The sequence below is a fragment of the Sinohyriopsis cumingii genome, chromosome 7 (assembly GCF_028554795.1).
Source record: "Sinohyriopsis cumingii isolate HCF-2022 chromosome 7, ASM2855479v2, whole genome shotgun sequence".
Taxonomy (NCBI): Eukaryota; Metazoa; Mollusca; class Bivalvia; order Unionida; family Unionidae; genus Sinohyriopsis; species Sinohyriopsis cumingii.
The window spans coordinates 93,784,530-93,801,167 of record NC_142967.1 but is presented as its reverse complement, the minus strand read 5'-3'; the positions used below and the strand labels follow the sequence as shown (position 1 = coordinate 93,801,167).

Sequence of the window (16,638 nt, the reverse complement as noted above, 5' to 3'; positions counted from 1 at the left end):
TCACATTAATGGATGTTTGCTTTTGCTTTCTGCTTTGTTTGTGAAAGATACAATTATTGTAGATATAAAATTTCTAGTTAGGCCATTCATGCCTCAGTTTACTTAAAGAAGTATTTCAGCAAAAGTTTGCATGGATTTAAATACTTTGCAACTGAATTTACTTTCCAAAAATTAAGTTCAGTAAACATTTTGGCATTTTAAAAAAATAGAGTAATTACCATTCTTGAAAAATACATGTTTATAACTGAGACAGACTGCTCCATTAGCAGCTGTTATTTATGTTTTGTACTCCAGGACTTTATTCTACATTATGTGCAACCACAAAACATGCAAATTCATGTTTGCTTGAGCAGTCAAATCTAAGTCATGCCATATTGAATTTAACTTTACTCACAGTTTGGCTGGTACACAGGCGGCCTTATTGTTTGATCGTTGCAAAAAAATAGTGATTGAAACAAAATCTCGTGAGCAAGCTGCAACAATTCCAAATTTGATACACTACCTCAGCAGTGGATTGTGGAACAAATATTGTCTTAGAATTTCAATTTTTGTTCATCTTGCCATGTTAAACTTTAGCTATATATATAAAATACAAGAAAATCATGTGAACAGATAAATAAATGGGACAACAGTTCCTAATTTGACATACTAGCCCAGCATGGATTATGGAAGGAATGTGGTCTCAAATGTGAATTCTTGTTCTTTTAGCCATGATAAAATTTGGCTATCTACATCCTCATCACTCAACCGTTTGATCTTATTTTTTGTCTGTACTAGTTTGGCTTTGTAATTGTTGTCCCTGAATAGACAAGACTGCTCACTGAGTACATGAGGGTGATTCCCCAGTTTCAGCAATTATCACCAAAAGAAATCCCCTCAGAATTTGTTAGAAACATCTACTCACTGATTTTTCACCACATTTTTCTGCAAGTTAAATCCAGGTCTAGATTGACTCATTGGAAAACGTGTAACTTCATACAAAGTAGGTAGTGCACAAAGCACATGCACAAAATTCCATTGCCAACATAGCTTTTATATGGATGTACATAAATCAATATAATAAATGTATGTACCAGGCCTGGAGCTGATTACAACTGAAATCGTAATCAAATGTAATCGATTATAGTGTGAGCTGTAATCATTACCATGGATATTAGAAGCTCTATAATCTTAATCATAAACACAATCATCCTTCATCACACTGTGTAATCATGATTAGAAACAATAAGAAATGGTAACAACTAAAATTGTTGATGTGAATGGGATTTAAACAGTGCCAAGTAGTGCTCATTTGCTATGTTAATTTGTGTGTAAATAATTGTCAATAAACACAGAGTTAAAATTGCTTGCTTTTCAATTACACAATGTAGGATATCTGCTCAAAACAAAAACAGAGAACAAGCAAATACAAAGCAATCATAACTGTATTTGTAATTGTAGTCATGGTTTCCAAATAAGTGTAATTGTAATCGTGATCAGTGCCATACAACTGAGCACCTGTAATTGACCGCATGCCAAACAACTGAGCACCTGTAATTGACCCCATGCCAAACAACTGAGCACCTGTAATTGACCCTGTGCCAAACAACTGAGCACCTGTAATTGACCCCATGCCATAACCACAAGAATTTGATCTTAATCCATACTGAATCTTCCTTAAATAATGCCAAATTTTAAAAATACCAACCAAGAAATAAGAAATTGTTGTTTTAAAAAAAAAAATTAAATACAAGGATGTATTAAGAGAAATTGTTAAAATAGGCTTCTATACCCAAAGGCTTTTCAAAAGTGTGGATTAATAGTAATTTTTTTTAAAAAACAAGGACAGATTTGGTTATAGAATCCTATTAAAGTTAAAACTGTAATAATCTGCTTATGCAGAAATAAAGAAAAGCCAAAATCACAATGAACAGGTTTTATTATTCTGGTCTCTTATTACATGATTATTGTTGTCAGGTGTAAATTTCTCCCAAAAGATCATCAATTATGAATAGTTATATTTCTGGCATCAGAGAGTCTCATGCATAAGCATGTGTAAACATTCATTGTAGACCGATATGTAGTTATGGATTAATGATAACCTGAATCCCTCTACATTAGATCTGGTATAAAGAAATCATATTTTGATAAACATCATTGCAATGGAAATATATTTATAAAACACTGAACTCCAAACCATTTTCTCAGTAATGTAGGAAGTGAATGCAGTCATGTAGTCTCCATGAAACTAAAATGGTATGACAGATTTACAGTGTTGAAATTTCCAGTACTTTGATGACAGTTTAATGCAGACAGGGGTGGGAGTTGTTTATAACAGCCTTACATTTTATTGTTCATGTAATAAGCATCAAATCTGCAAAAAACTAAGGAGTACTGATGAGCTTAAATACAATATATACATATCTTAATATATTACATCTTTCTCATAAAAAGTTCTCATGAATTGGTCAGATTTGTCTCCATGCAATTTTACCAATCAGCACTGCTGTGAAATAAGTTGTCACAATATTCATTATTCTAAGTATATATCTGTCCACAAACCTTAAATCTTTTAATTTAAAAATCTGCAACTATGTGACAAAACACAATGTCTACAAGTGTACTGAAATGGTAAACTATGTTGACATTTTCTGCCTCAAGTTGAAAACCATGTTTTCACCAGTCTAAACTGATGTGAAACAGGCAGTCACAATGTGTAATATTCTGAGCCTATTTCATATAATAAATCCAATCTTTTGAATAACTGGCATTCCCATGAAAAAGATTGTCTCCTTTTTCACCAGTCAGCACTGTTGTGAGATAGGTAGTCCCGACGTCCAATATTCTGAGCTTGTTTAGTCTGGAGAGCCTCCAGTTTGGGACAATCCGCAATTCTGTGACCTAAGCCACCACAATATGAGCAACCAACATCATCTGCAAAATGAGAAAAGCATATAGTTTAATACCTAATACTATAAAAATGAGAATGTGAAAGTATTAACAATATACAGTGAAACCTTACAAGACCAAAATCTTTTTTAAAAAATATCCTTGAAACCCATTTATACTTCTGGTATAAAATTATTCCTTCTTTAATTTCAATAAAGAATATTTTCAGTAAACTGAAATCCCTCTATTCTGAAAGATGAAAAACAGTTTACTCTTGTGATAAAACTAAGGATCAAATGGGAGGGGAAGAGAGAAGAAATTTAAAATTGATTCAGAAAGGACTGGGTGCAGGTTGAATAGGTTCAACTTAATTACCATGCATGTTTTCTGTTTGAAACTTGATGTAACAAGTAATACCAAAAAATTTCAACCCCATAAAGTAAAACAAAAATCCAAATCAGTCATAGATGATAATCTAGTTGTGAGAGAGAGATAGAGCAAAGAAAAAAGAAGGACCTAGGATAAGAGCTTATATTTAAAGCACATTTGGTTCCATGTGAAAACAAGAAATGTATTCGTGCAACACAAATGCCCCACAACAGTACATAAAATCTGCATGGATTAATAATATTAACCCCTACTACATTTAGAGTGAATATAACAAGAAAACTGATGATAGAAAATGTGGACCAACAGTATAAGCCCAAATTAGCAAGTTTTGGCTTCATGTGGAATAAATTTGGGTGTAATGTTTTGGTTTGGTTTACTTGGAACTTGCAATTACATGTGATGGGGTACAAGTAATTTTTCCAAGGTACCTGATGCCCTATCACATAATGATACAAGAAAATGGGTTGTGACCTCGAAGGCCTAAGACATTTGTTCCACTTTAAATTTATAAAAAAAAACAACGCACTTTACAACTTGTTCATGAAAAATAACCACTAGTGGGTTAACAAGAAATGATTCCAACAAAAATGGACAATGGCTGTTTTAGTTTCCATTTTAATTAACAAACTTTTACAAGTATTTTGGAGCTTGACAACTGATTGTCAAAAACTACTTATCTAAGAAACATGTATGTTCAAATACTTAAAAAAATCAACCACTTTAAGAACTGAAGAAAGAAAGAGAAGACAAGTCAGAATATTGCAATTACAAATGGATTGCCTCCATGTGGCTTACCCCCAATTGCCAGATACTTTTCACTTTCTGTATGCAAAGTGGCCAGGAAGGGTGGAATCTTTTGCTTGGCCTCAATCAATAGATGCTTCAAATCAAGGAGAACTGATTCATCTGGAAAATAGAAGAATGCATACAGATTTTTTTTAAAATACTCCCAAAAAAAATACCCTCAAAACTTGTTCAGTATCCAATTTTTTGCTGGGAAATAGATATCTGTCTAGCACTTTAATCTTCTGGAAAACTGATGTATATAACATTGGAAGTCTATGCCCCAATAAACCAGCGTCGGACATGTCTACTCCCTATGGACCTTAACACTATCAAGGTGCTCTTCCAAATGGGCTATCCATGAGGACATCCTAAACAGGTGCCCTGAATATTGATGCACATACAAAATTCTGCAATCAATTATGATGAATGATGGCTGGTTTAATTGCAAATCACATCATGTATAAATTGTATCCTCTCACATATTATCTTAAACATACCCTAACATAAAACACAATTATGCTGTACATTTTGATCCGCATAAAAGAATTCTACCTCAGGCCATACATGGCCTTCCTTATCAACAATGACCACTCCTTAAGAGAAATGTTTCTCTGTTCCCATAAATTACCAAAACCAATTCAACAAAACAACTAACTATAGGTTCCTGATCACAAGATTTAATAAATTTTAAATCAATAGTATTGTGTTGAAAAAATGCAAAATGACCTATAAACCCAAGCACCTACCGATTGTGATAGATCATTAAAGACATAATGAAAAAGAATGTTCTTTACTGTGATGTCAAATTACTAAAGTACTATAATGAGTACAAAAAACAAGATTAATCAGACAGTTGCATTTTTTAAAATCGTGGTTTTCACAATCTGTCTCACAAACTATTACCACTGCCCACCACAGCAAACCAGATTCCACTGACTGCAAGTCACTGGCTTTGAGTAACCCCAATGTGAGAAAGTAGTATAAATATAAACTCATGAATCAATTATTACCTTGAATAACCACTACAGATTAAGGCTCACCAGAGAGTCCACTAAATCTAATTCCTATGCTCTGTTAAGTGTATCTGGACCTTTTGTAACTCATGGTACAAGACTTTATCTAATTTTATAATTTGTATTCATGGCTGTAAATTGTACTGAATATCTTTCTTGTTAAAGTTTACCCACATGACTTGAGTCTGTTAAGAGCATAATGTTGCATAGGATCTATAAACAGATGCTTACATATGTGTTCTCAATTAATAATAAGTCTTAATAATAAAATTTAATGGCACCTTTGGATTAATTTCTCATTGGCTAATGGGGTTTTGGTGTTTCTAGAAGATTTAGTAACTTTCCATTGGTTGGGCTAGGTCACATGAATAGGCAAGTTCAATGCAAAATGAGAAGTGTGATCTGTCACATAGGGTATATCGTGAAACAAGAGATGTAATATTAGTTGCATATAAGGAGAGAACTGAATATGGAAAGTTAACCACTGAATAAACATATTTATTACTACTTGCAACTGTAATGATTAGAAAGGGTCTTCTGAGTATGATAGGATGTATACCTTTTTCTAGCATCTAGCATCATTGTGATCATAGTAGTAAGAGAAATGCATCGAATTATCAGGCTTTGTAACTGGACCATAAAGAGCATGTAAAAATTTAAAATCACTGAAGCATGAAATGTGGGTCAAAGAGATCTCTTTTGCAAAAAGTACATTACCAAATTCAGTGAAGTATAAAATATGGGTAAAAGCAGCAAACTTTGTGATGATTGTGTAGCAATAATCAAGATGCATTTACCATGCTTACTGAGTTGAGGGGGGGGGGGGTGCAAAAAACTATCTGGTCTTGAGCTGAATGCAAAAACTTGACCAAATGCTCTGAAATGTAGGCATCAGTGGTCTTCCTTTGTGGTAAGGTTTTGGTACTGAGAGAGATGACTGATGATTCAATTACATTGTGAAATGAATGTAAAACAGAGTGAAACATACATATGTTATTGTAACCTACTTTTGTGATGAGGGGATAGTAATTACAAGATGTATCCTCTTTTCAAGTTTCTTATAATTGTCTATGCAAAAATCCTATATGGTTATGAAGGCTGTTCCATTTAAACACACTTGCTACACAGGGAAGGTATTTAAAAAAAAATATATGACAGAGTACTTTGATTTCATAGAGTTCATATTAAAATGATAAGAAAATTTGAAATTGCATCTATAGGCGAGTACCTCATTTAAAAGAGCCTTGCCTGGGTCCCATGTATGTTTTAATAGAACAGACTGGAGCTAAATGCAAAGACTTAATCTAGTAAAATGTGTAATGTTGGTCACAGTAACCTTTTTTTGGTAAGGGTGTGGTAAAGTATAGAGATGAAGGCAATCATGTAGTCTAATGACTATAGCATGAACAGAGCATGAGAAATACACTCGAACCACAAAATGTAAACAAGGTCAGTGAAGCATGAAATATATAACAGTGATCAACACTTACATTTTGTAGTTTAAGGTTACTTCACAAACGTAGCTAATACATGTGGATTATTTGTGTTTTGTTGCAGGAAACACGTTCAACATAAATAATTTCTTGCCTAAATACACGAGTTATACATTCTTTCTTAACTATTGTCCAACACTAGTGGCTTTAAAAAGGTACGAAAGACAAAACAGGATGACATATCCTAGTTTTTTTAAAAACGTATATAGATATTTATGTTTAATCATGACAGCACAATACTGGTTACAGATGGCACATATTAAAAATAATTTTAAAAAATATTAAGAAATTAAATGAACTTCAGAATGATAATTCATGCCAATATAATAAGTAATACAAGGAGATAAAAAGGACAAGTGTTGAAATAAAAAATAAAAAATATGTAAAATCCCTAAAATACTGTATCAAAATTTGTTATATAAACCGCCTTCCATACAAAGTCCAAAATTTTCTCTCGCGGTACATCATCAAAAAACTTCCTTAATTGAGTTCACATAAAAATAAAAAATTCTGAACAAAAGAATGGAACATTCAGTGGATACTGGCAGGCTATGCACTAAACTAGAGGTTTACCCTCTTATGCATATCCCATCTGCAACCTACACAATGCCACTGCATCTCAATGATTTGTTCTATGTGAGGGAGGACATTTTCCATCTGTGGGTTTTTATCTTCCAAAGCTAGTCTGTGGAATTTTCATTTCACGTATTTTGCAAAGTATACAGAACATGCGATTTGAAAGGCTAACAATCTGGAAACTTCACATCATCACCATTAGAAGAGAGCTATTAGCATCTTACTTAACACCAACAATAATTAAAATGAAAGTATAGCAAGGCAACCTTTTCTAAACTTTATATAGTGGCCCCAAATAATAAAGCCCCATTTGTATACAGCCACCCATCTTATAGCTTAGGTCATCAATGGTCCTCTTTAAGTAGTCAAATTTTATTTTATCACCGCCACATAATTAACATATAGATAAACCTTTAGAAGAATAAATTATAATGTAACTCTGCATTATTAACTCTATTTTCACTGTTTAATGTACTATCAGGAAATGTTCTGTTGGAAACTCCTTTAATATCATGTTCCCTCATAAAGCACTGTACAAGACTCCTACCTGCTGAACTGCCAGAATATTCTCCTAATTTTAACTCCAGGAAATATATGGAAATTACCTTGTTTTCAGATGTACATATGTATATTTGATTTAAAAAACAAAGACATACAAAGATTTATACAGCATGCTTACTTTACTACATGCATGGAAAAAACCGACGGATTAGCAAAATCATATCATTTTAGACATGCAAATGTGTTAAAACTATCCTTGAACAGTTAATACAAACTATGTTATTTCTGTTGCACATTTCATAAAACATTTAATCCTTGCTACAAATAAACAAGGTATACAACATCAGTTCAAATGGGTTTGGTTACTATTATGTATCTACTCACCAACAGTCTTGTTTACAAAGGTTGTTGCTACTCCAGTTTTACCACAACGACCAGTACGTCCAATCCTGTGAACTATAAAAGGAACAACACAAAAATAGTTTTAAAATGTGTGGCAAAGTCGTAAAAGACACTGCACTGCATCACAGGTATTTTATGTATGTACACATGTAATAGCACTGTCAGGCACCTCACTGCAATACACTACAGGTATTATAGTAAGGAGATGTATTGTTTTCATGCATCAAGTATGCATTTTGCTTGGTTCCCTTGTATACCTTGATCACATCTGCAAATAATGTTGGTGAACCAATGATTAATGTTAGATACTTTAATAACGACACAAAAGATGAAATTAACATGATATTATAAAGCAGGTCTACACTGAATTGATCACAACAAATTGAATAAACTTCTGCAAGTCATAGATCAAAACACAGCACTAATTAGGTTCTCATAGATAAATAGGACACTTTGTTGATGGTCGATTAAAATTTTCTTGCTTGAATAAAGTCAGCATACCCCATTTATGATGATTACACTGAAATCCAATCAAAATACATAACTGAAAGAACTTTTCACTTCACAAGACTTATTTAATTGGTTTTATTTTTTAAATTCTTGCCACTAGTAGGCACTACCACCAGTTTCAATGACCAATATTTTGTTGCATCTTGTTATTTACAGTGTATTTAGATTTTATTTTAAAAGAAAATTTACTAAAATATATGACTTCCTATTAAAATTGTATAATGCTGATTCTGAATTATAGCTTTTTATCATTTTAATTGTCATTTTAATCAATTAAACAGTCCATAATTTCAAAATTATTATCTTATGTTTTTCTTCTTACTGAAATTTTCTGGATGTAAAACATGATCTCTGCAATAAACATTCATTTATGTCAATCTGCCAGATATAACATGCACATTTATTTGTAGTTTATGGTTTGAGTTTATGGTGTTTTAATATTTTATAATAAAAGAAATATAGTTTATGACATATACATTGCAGATTTCACAATGACAAGATTGTGTTTAACTTCAAATGTATTTATTTAAATAAAAAGTTAAGTCATATGTTTCAGTAACAGATGAAAGACTAAAATATTTGGCTTGAACTGTGGTAAACTGTTATTTTCATTTTTAATAGTTTTGATATAATCCTAAAAAAAAAAAAAAATTGTTTTACAGTTCAATCAAATTCTTTCTGTATTTACATTGCAATTAAATTCTGTCAGTGTCACATATACAACACAACCACCTAAAGAAATAAGCTAAAATGAACCACTTTAAGTCAAGAAACCATCTTCACACAATAAAAGTTCAAATTCTTAGTAAAGCATGTAAATATAATGAGATTTTGTGTTGTCCAACAGTTGCAATAATTTTGTTCAGACAGATTGAAATGTACTTCAATACAGACCATAGTTTTCTATGTCCTCTGGCATGTCATAGTTGATAACATGTTGGATATCGGGGAAATCAAGTCCTTTGGAAGCCACATCTGTTGCAACCAATACATCTTTTTCTCCTTTCCTGAACTTTTCCATGGACCAAGTACGTTCCTCATGATCTAAATAAATTATTTAGAAAAAAAATTAATGATTGCCTGCCATGAAATGAAATTACTGAGAACTAACACTTCATTACCTCCAAACACTACTTTCCTCCCAAAAGCCTTCATTGTTTTACTTGCCTTTCAGGCAGGTTTCTTGGGAGTTGGGGTAAAGGGCTGATTAGTTGGTTGTTGGTTTTAATGGCACTTTTAACACATTCTTGCCTATATCTTGCCAAGCAAATGGAAGCTAAGTGCCTTTCCCAAGGACACAATGAGGCAGCCAACCCAGGCTGACTGGGGTGGGTATCAAACCCATAACCCTGGGATTATGAGTCTGAGACTCTACCAACTGAGTTACCACCATTCCATTTCTTGATGTACAAAGTGCAAGAAATAAATATGTTGATGTCATGTTATTGGTGCTGGTGTTGGAAACACTAATTTAAAGTTGATGCAATTTACATAACCACATGTTAAGAATATTATGCATGCCAATAACCCCCACCCCAAAAAAAACAAGGCATGGCAAAATTCCTAGACTTCTATGAGACTAAAGAAATATTTTCCATCACCATAGATTTCACATTAAACACAGACACAAACAAACACCTTCCACTTTTAATGACATAAAAGAAAGGAATGTACAGTGGAACCTGTCTTGAAAGACCACTGCTTCTGCCAAAACATAATGATCACTCATGACAAGTGATCTCTCAAGACAGGTTTTAATGTGCCATATTTCATCAGTGATAAGCCCATAATGAATTTATCTGGCCTGTTTATCATGGGAGAATTACTGTCATTATAGTTGACCTCAAGCCTGCTATAGCCAACTCCACAGCACCTTGTGCTTAAACTTTTCAGTCTGAAAAATGGGTGTGTCAAACAAGACTGATAAAAATGATTTAAAATGTTTGAGTGTGAATCCAACACACATACTTGATATAAATTATGCTGATTCTGTGATCTTACTGAGTAACGAAGAGACTAGACTTAAATCGCACAGGCTGTTAAAGTATATATACACATATACTCATAATAAATCAACAATATCCCCTTGAAAAAGCTGTCATAAACACAGGCTATTTTGAAAAACTGATTTTTAATTCTAAAAATCAAAAAGTATAATTATTTCATCAGTCATAGGATGCAAACTGAATGAATATAAAATATGCAGATTTTTCAAAACAATTTAAGTTCAAAAAAGTTTTACAAAATAATTTTCTCAACGCCAAGCTGTCTTTTTGTATTAAGATTTTAAAAGTTAAAAGAATATAACTATCACACACCCAGCTTAACTAAAAAACTACGATGAGCACACTTTAGAAAAACAAGAGTCCCTTGAATGGACAGATGGTCTATGGACTGGAAATAAAATGTCATGGAATTCAAGATACAAATATTCATTTATAACTGCTGAGTGTCTAAAACATCTCTAATATTCTTCAATGATAATAAGATTTTCAAATTAGTCACCGTAGTGACCATACTGGATACATTTGGTATCAATTTGTCAAGGACTAACTAGAGATCAATAGAAGTAGTCTGGTGAAAAGCCCATGTTCTCCAAGTAGTTCAAGCTGATTAGCAATAACAAACTTGTGCAAATGGATAGATGGTTAACAGAACAGTTAAACACTGCCAAGAAAAACCAAACGCTATTTATTTGACTAAACAACTAATCGGCTAATGTATTCTATCTCATTCTTCGTCATTAAGTATAATGCAAATTTTTTCTCTGTTTCTCAAGAATAGCTGACTATGAATGAATTCAAGTGCAAGTAACAAGAAAATTAATGTGAATGGCATATTCTTTGACCACCCTGTGTTTAACAGTCTTCTATACTGATAACTGAAATGTTTCTGTGGAAACCATTTTTCTTGTTCCAAGCAAAGAGACTGGGACCATTTGACCCCAAAATCAATGTTTGTTCCTTACCAAAGTGCAAGCCATCCTAACACCTTGGTCTAGGTATGTGATGTAGAACTAATGTACTTTAAAGAAACAATGAACTTGACCTTTGACCTGTTAACCCTCAAATCGATGTGAAAGGTATTTGTACAAAAACAAATCAGCATTGGAAAATTGCTTTTTTATCAGCCCATTCAAGTTGTGTGCTCCCCTCATCTCAATCATGTAGGATCAGTGTTAAAATTTTAACAACTTAATTTTGATTGGATGAGGGGGCTTGCCGACACATCCAATAAATTCACAGACCCAAAGCACAGAAATATATGCTCAATATGTCAAGCCTGTGGACAGGGTTATCATATTGGAAACTTGGCTAACAAAGATGTGGTTAACTATTTGTTTCAGATTATATGACTTAACAAACTATATATACTAATGCCATACCTTTGCCTCCATGTATAGCTACAGCTTCAACTCCTTTCAGGAGAAGATATTCATGGATGGCATCAACATCCTGTTTCTTCTCTGCAAATATCAAAACCTAAAAGAAACGCAAACAAATAGTAAATTCAATTACAACTACTAGTAATGGGTATATTGCAAAGGACCCAACTGCTTGCTACAATTTCCTTAGCTGGCTTTACACATGTTTTCGTAAACCAAAGTTAGGAAAATGGTCAGTTGGGCACAGAACTCCTATAAATGATAACATAACTCCTACAAATAATGACACAAATAGTTAGAAACCCAATTCATTGAGGGTTTCATCAATACAAATATGCATGCGAAATCTATTTGAAATTCAACAAACTTGAGAGAAAAGCAACAACCATTGGTTACGTTTGCTGCAGAAACCATATAGGAGGACAGGCAATCAGAGGACAAAACTCATGTAAATAATACCAAGGAACACTATAACCTGAAACCATTTAAAAAATTTGGTTGAAATCCAACAAACCTTGTTAAAGTTATTCTTCACTGACCTAATGTGATAGGACAATTAGGCGGCATAACACCTGTGCAGGATGTCAATGAAAGTCAGAAGTAAACTAAATTCAAGATTTCATACCAAATCTGGTTCATGAACTGCAATCCTTGGGAGAAAAAAAACTTTTGCAGTAAAATATCTTTCTCTGAGAATGCTTACCCAATCACATTAATGCTCAAAATTACACTCCACTATTTGGTCTCAATGTTTTTATAACACATGGACAAGAGAAAAAACTATTGAAAATTACCTTCCCATTTCATAACTAGGTGGCTACCTATATACCTGATGTTTGTTACTTTCAACATGCATGAGAGATCAGTGAGGATACATGCATGCAGGTAAAGTGTGGGAGGAATTCACAATGCTGTGATCAGGTAGATATTCCTGGATAATTTTCTCCAATTAATATCTTTCTCCAGTTTTGCTGACTTTAAACATCCTGCATTTAGCATATCTTGTCACCATTGTAAATCGCAAATGATAATTAATGACAAAAAAACAGAAAATAACCCAAAAGTCTTAACAAAATTAATAACTATATTCATTCATTATCAACACAACTGCGAAATTCAATCAGTGCGCACAATAAAAGCAGAAAAAGATCTAGATATCAACAATATTTCACATGACTTACAATATTAAAAAGTCCACTGGAAAATGTGTATAAATATCGCTGAAAAATCACAATTACCAATCACCAGCATAAGTCTTAATTCACAATAATGTACAGCACTTTTTGATGACAAGCAGAACAAAAGACGATCTTGATGGATATGGAAAGGTGATGTGATGCGATGTTACTCATACTGTAGCAAAACTTAACAGGGCAAACATCTGGTATAGAAGTAGCCACCTTGATAAAGGAGGTAATCTGGAAGAGTTTTTTCTCTCTCTCTCTCTCTCTCTCTCTCTCTCTCTCTCTATATATATATATATATATATATATATATGTATATATATATATATATATATATATATATATATATATATATATGGAAATGACACATTTCTTCATCTTTCCAGGAGGGATGGAAACAAGCAATAGCAGAGTTTATTTCCTGAAGTTACAAACAAATGTTAGGCAAATCAGAAATGAAAAACAGAAATTGTTTCTGTCCCAGATTTAACATTTAGTATCATACATTGTCCCCTGCTGTAACTTTGTTACAAATAATTAAAATAGGTTCTGTTTTGTGTTGTTACCTTAAAATGTAAATTAAACCAGTACAACAATATAAGTTTTTAATGTTTTTCCCAGTTTCACATAAGGTCTCAGAAACTTTACCAATGAAATTCCATTCCAACTTTAGTAATATTACTCAAATGTATAACTAGTTCTCTCAACCCAGATTAAGTACTTTAAGATTACATGCAACCTGTGTTTCATGTCTAGATGTGATGCTATGCAAACACCAAGAACCAACATGAGTCAGGCATACACTCTTCATTATCTCCAGTGTCAGGTCATAGCATGTTCCAAAATGACTCCCTAACTTAGATATCCTCTGATCACTTTTACTATCTTAATTACTTCAACAATTAAAATGACCAATATGTGTGAAATTGGTGCATATATAAATCATGCTTAAGAAATGTTGTTGTTGTAGGGTTTAATGCCATTTTTCAGCACACGATAGGCTATACATGGCAGCCAGTATTAATGGTGGAGGAAGAACCCAGGAAAACCCTGGAAAGAACCACTGACTCATGAGAAGCTACTGGCAAGCTTTCTCACATACCCACTTAAGAAATGAATAGGTCAAGTAATTATCAACCTATCAGAAACAAATAATCAAATTTCTCTTTGTTTTGAAGGCCATCATGCCAAGTTTCCATAATTTCTGTCCTTGCCATTCAATTTGTTAACCAAAATCCTTCTCATATGCTAATCCTCAATAGTGTCACAAGATTTTCTCTGAATGAATGTGTAGATCAGGGCTTTATACAGAAGTGATGTGTATTACATCTTTGCTCAAATTTACACCATATACATACTGGTGGTGATGTTTTCTGTAGACATTCCAAGATGTACACCATCTTTGCCTCCTGTTTCACATACTCCACTTCCTGTATCACATCTAAACTGGCTGCACCAGCACGACCCACATTCACAGTCACAGGCTTGACCAAGGCACTGCGAGCAAAATTTTGGATCTTCTTGGGCATGGTGGCAGAAAACAATAATGTCTGTCTCTGGCCCTAAAAAAACATGTAAAACATATTGAAAATTAAAATCTACATGTAAGCATCTCTTTCATAGATATCATTAACCAGCTGAATCCACCTGGCACTATCTGAATCAATACTGAATGTCTGATAGTAGTTTGTTGGATTTTAGATACCATAGTGTATGTCATATTTCATCCATTCCATAATTTTGCAAATACATCTTCTTAATCATATAGGATGTTAGCTGTAAGGGTAGGTATGGTCCTTTCCAGGTAAAGGTACTAGTATTACTATACTTTCCAGGTAAAGGTACTAGTATTACTATACTTTCCAGGTAAAGGTACTAGTATTACTATAAAGGTACTAGTTTTACTACAAAGTTACTAGTATTACTGTTGCTTCACAATAAGACTGTGGGAAGTTACCCAAATTTTATTGAAAATGTTTACAGTGTATTGAGGGCTCTATCAAGTGTTTTAAAAGTTAACAGCAGATAATGTCTGGTTTTGCTAAAGTATCATGGGCTCCATCTGAGTGCAAAAGGTTCATTGCAATCTTCAGCACTAGCAGATTTAAAATTTTGAGGTTGTGGAAGTTTTCAGAGTAATTCTCTTGTGAGGAGTATTTTGAAAGTGTTTTGGTAAATGTATTTGAGATTGTGGTGTGGTAAGGTATCAGATTTCTTGACTGATTGATATAGCTGTTTCTTTTTTTTCAATTATGTCTTGCAGCACATTCCATACTGATTTACCAGAAAAATGAGAGTTCTTCCTAGGATGCCCATATTTTCATCTTGCTGCAGGACATAAAGGGCATTAACGTGACTAAAAATGGCAAGAACAAAGGGATTTGTTAATATGTAAATCTTCAAATGATGATGAAAAGGACCAAAAAGTTTCATGGTGGTCTATTTCTATATTATGCGACAAGATTTTATCATACACTATATTAGACTCAAAGTAAAAAAGGACAATAACTCCAAAAATAAGTGCAGGGACATAGAGATTTGTGTTGATATGTGATCTTCAGATGATGATCATAAGATTTCCTAGGTTTCATGTCAATCCAATAAAATCTGTGAGACTATTTGCATTCATAAGATTTTGTTTCTCAGTGAAGTCAGCTGCAAGTGAAATGGGACAATAAGTCTTACAAAACTCGTGGGAACATAGTGACGACATGAATGTCTTTCAGGTAATGACCATGATATTGACCAAGTCTCATGGCAATCCATAAAAAAAACTGGAGGCATAGTTGTGCTAATAATATTTTGTTAAACATTCTTTTAAGACACAACACAAAAAGTGCAATAACAAAAGTCTTACAGAAGCAATGTGATTTTTTAGCATCTTCAGGTGTAAATCCATTAAAATTTGCAGATCTAGTTCTACTAATGGGATTGTGTTATATATTACATTAGACTAAGAGACAAAAAGGGCTATAACTCTTTTAAAAAAATGACGGAGTCAAGACATTTGTTGATATAGGTGATAACCATAACATTATTCAAGTTTCATGGCAACCAATAGAAACTGAGGAATTAGATAAGCTAAAAAGATGTGTCATACACAGCATTAAGCTACAAGATAAAAAGGGCAAATAACTCTAACACAAACTGTGGGAGCAAAGTGATTTTTCAATATGTACATCATCTGGTAATGACTATAATATTTATTAAGTTTCATAACAATCTGTCAAACACTGATGACTAGTTGCATTAACAAGATTGTACCTATCAGACAGAAGGATCGACTTGAGGAACACTGTATACTCCAAACCTCTAAAACTTTAACAACAAGCTTAATGTAGAATAAGGACAAAACATGTGGACAATGTTCAGATGTACACAAAAATGGATGCCATAAAGATAGTTATGTGAAGGCACATACCATGGCCAAAGTTTACAAGAAATTGTTTATTCTGGGAACACTCCATTCATTCATATTACTGAGAAGACTGTATATTGGACCATACTAACTAATGCATCAACTGGAGCTT

At 33.1% G+C, this 16,638-nt stretch overlaps 1 protein-coding gene across 1 annotated transcript in view; it reads right to left on the bottom strand.

The window, feature by feature from the left end:
- Positions 1 to 1,900: 1,900 nt before the first annotated feature.
- Positions 1,901 to 16,638, bottom strand: part of LOC149795736 (putative ATP-dependent RNA helicase DDX41) — a 63,935-nt gene continuing 49,197 nt past the window's right edge. Inside the window, exons 10-15 of the mRNA XM_089965645.1 lie at positions 14,467 to 14,670; positions 11,925 to 12,021; positions 9,434 to 9,583; positions 8,012 to 8,083; positions 4,054 to 4,164; positions 1,901 to 2,913 (exon numbers count right to left, since the gene is read on the bottom strand). Of these exons, the coding sequence (XP_089821771.1) occupies positions 2,777 to 2,913; positions 4,054 to 4,164; positions 8,012 to 8,083; positions 9,434 to 9,583; positions 11,925 to 12,021; positions 14,467 to 14,670 (771 nt within the window). The 3' untranslated portion in view covers positions 1,901 to 2,776. The remainder of the gene's footprint in view (positions 2,914 to 4,053; positions 4,165 to 8,011; positions 8,084 to 9,433; positions 9,584 to 11,924; positions 12,022 to 14,466; positions 14,671 to 16,638) is intronic.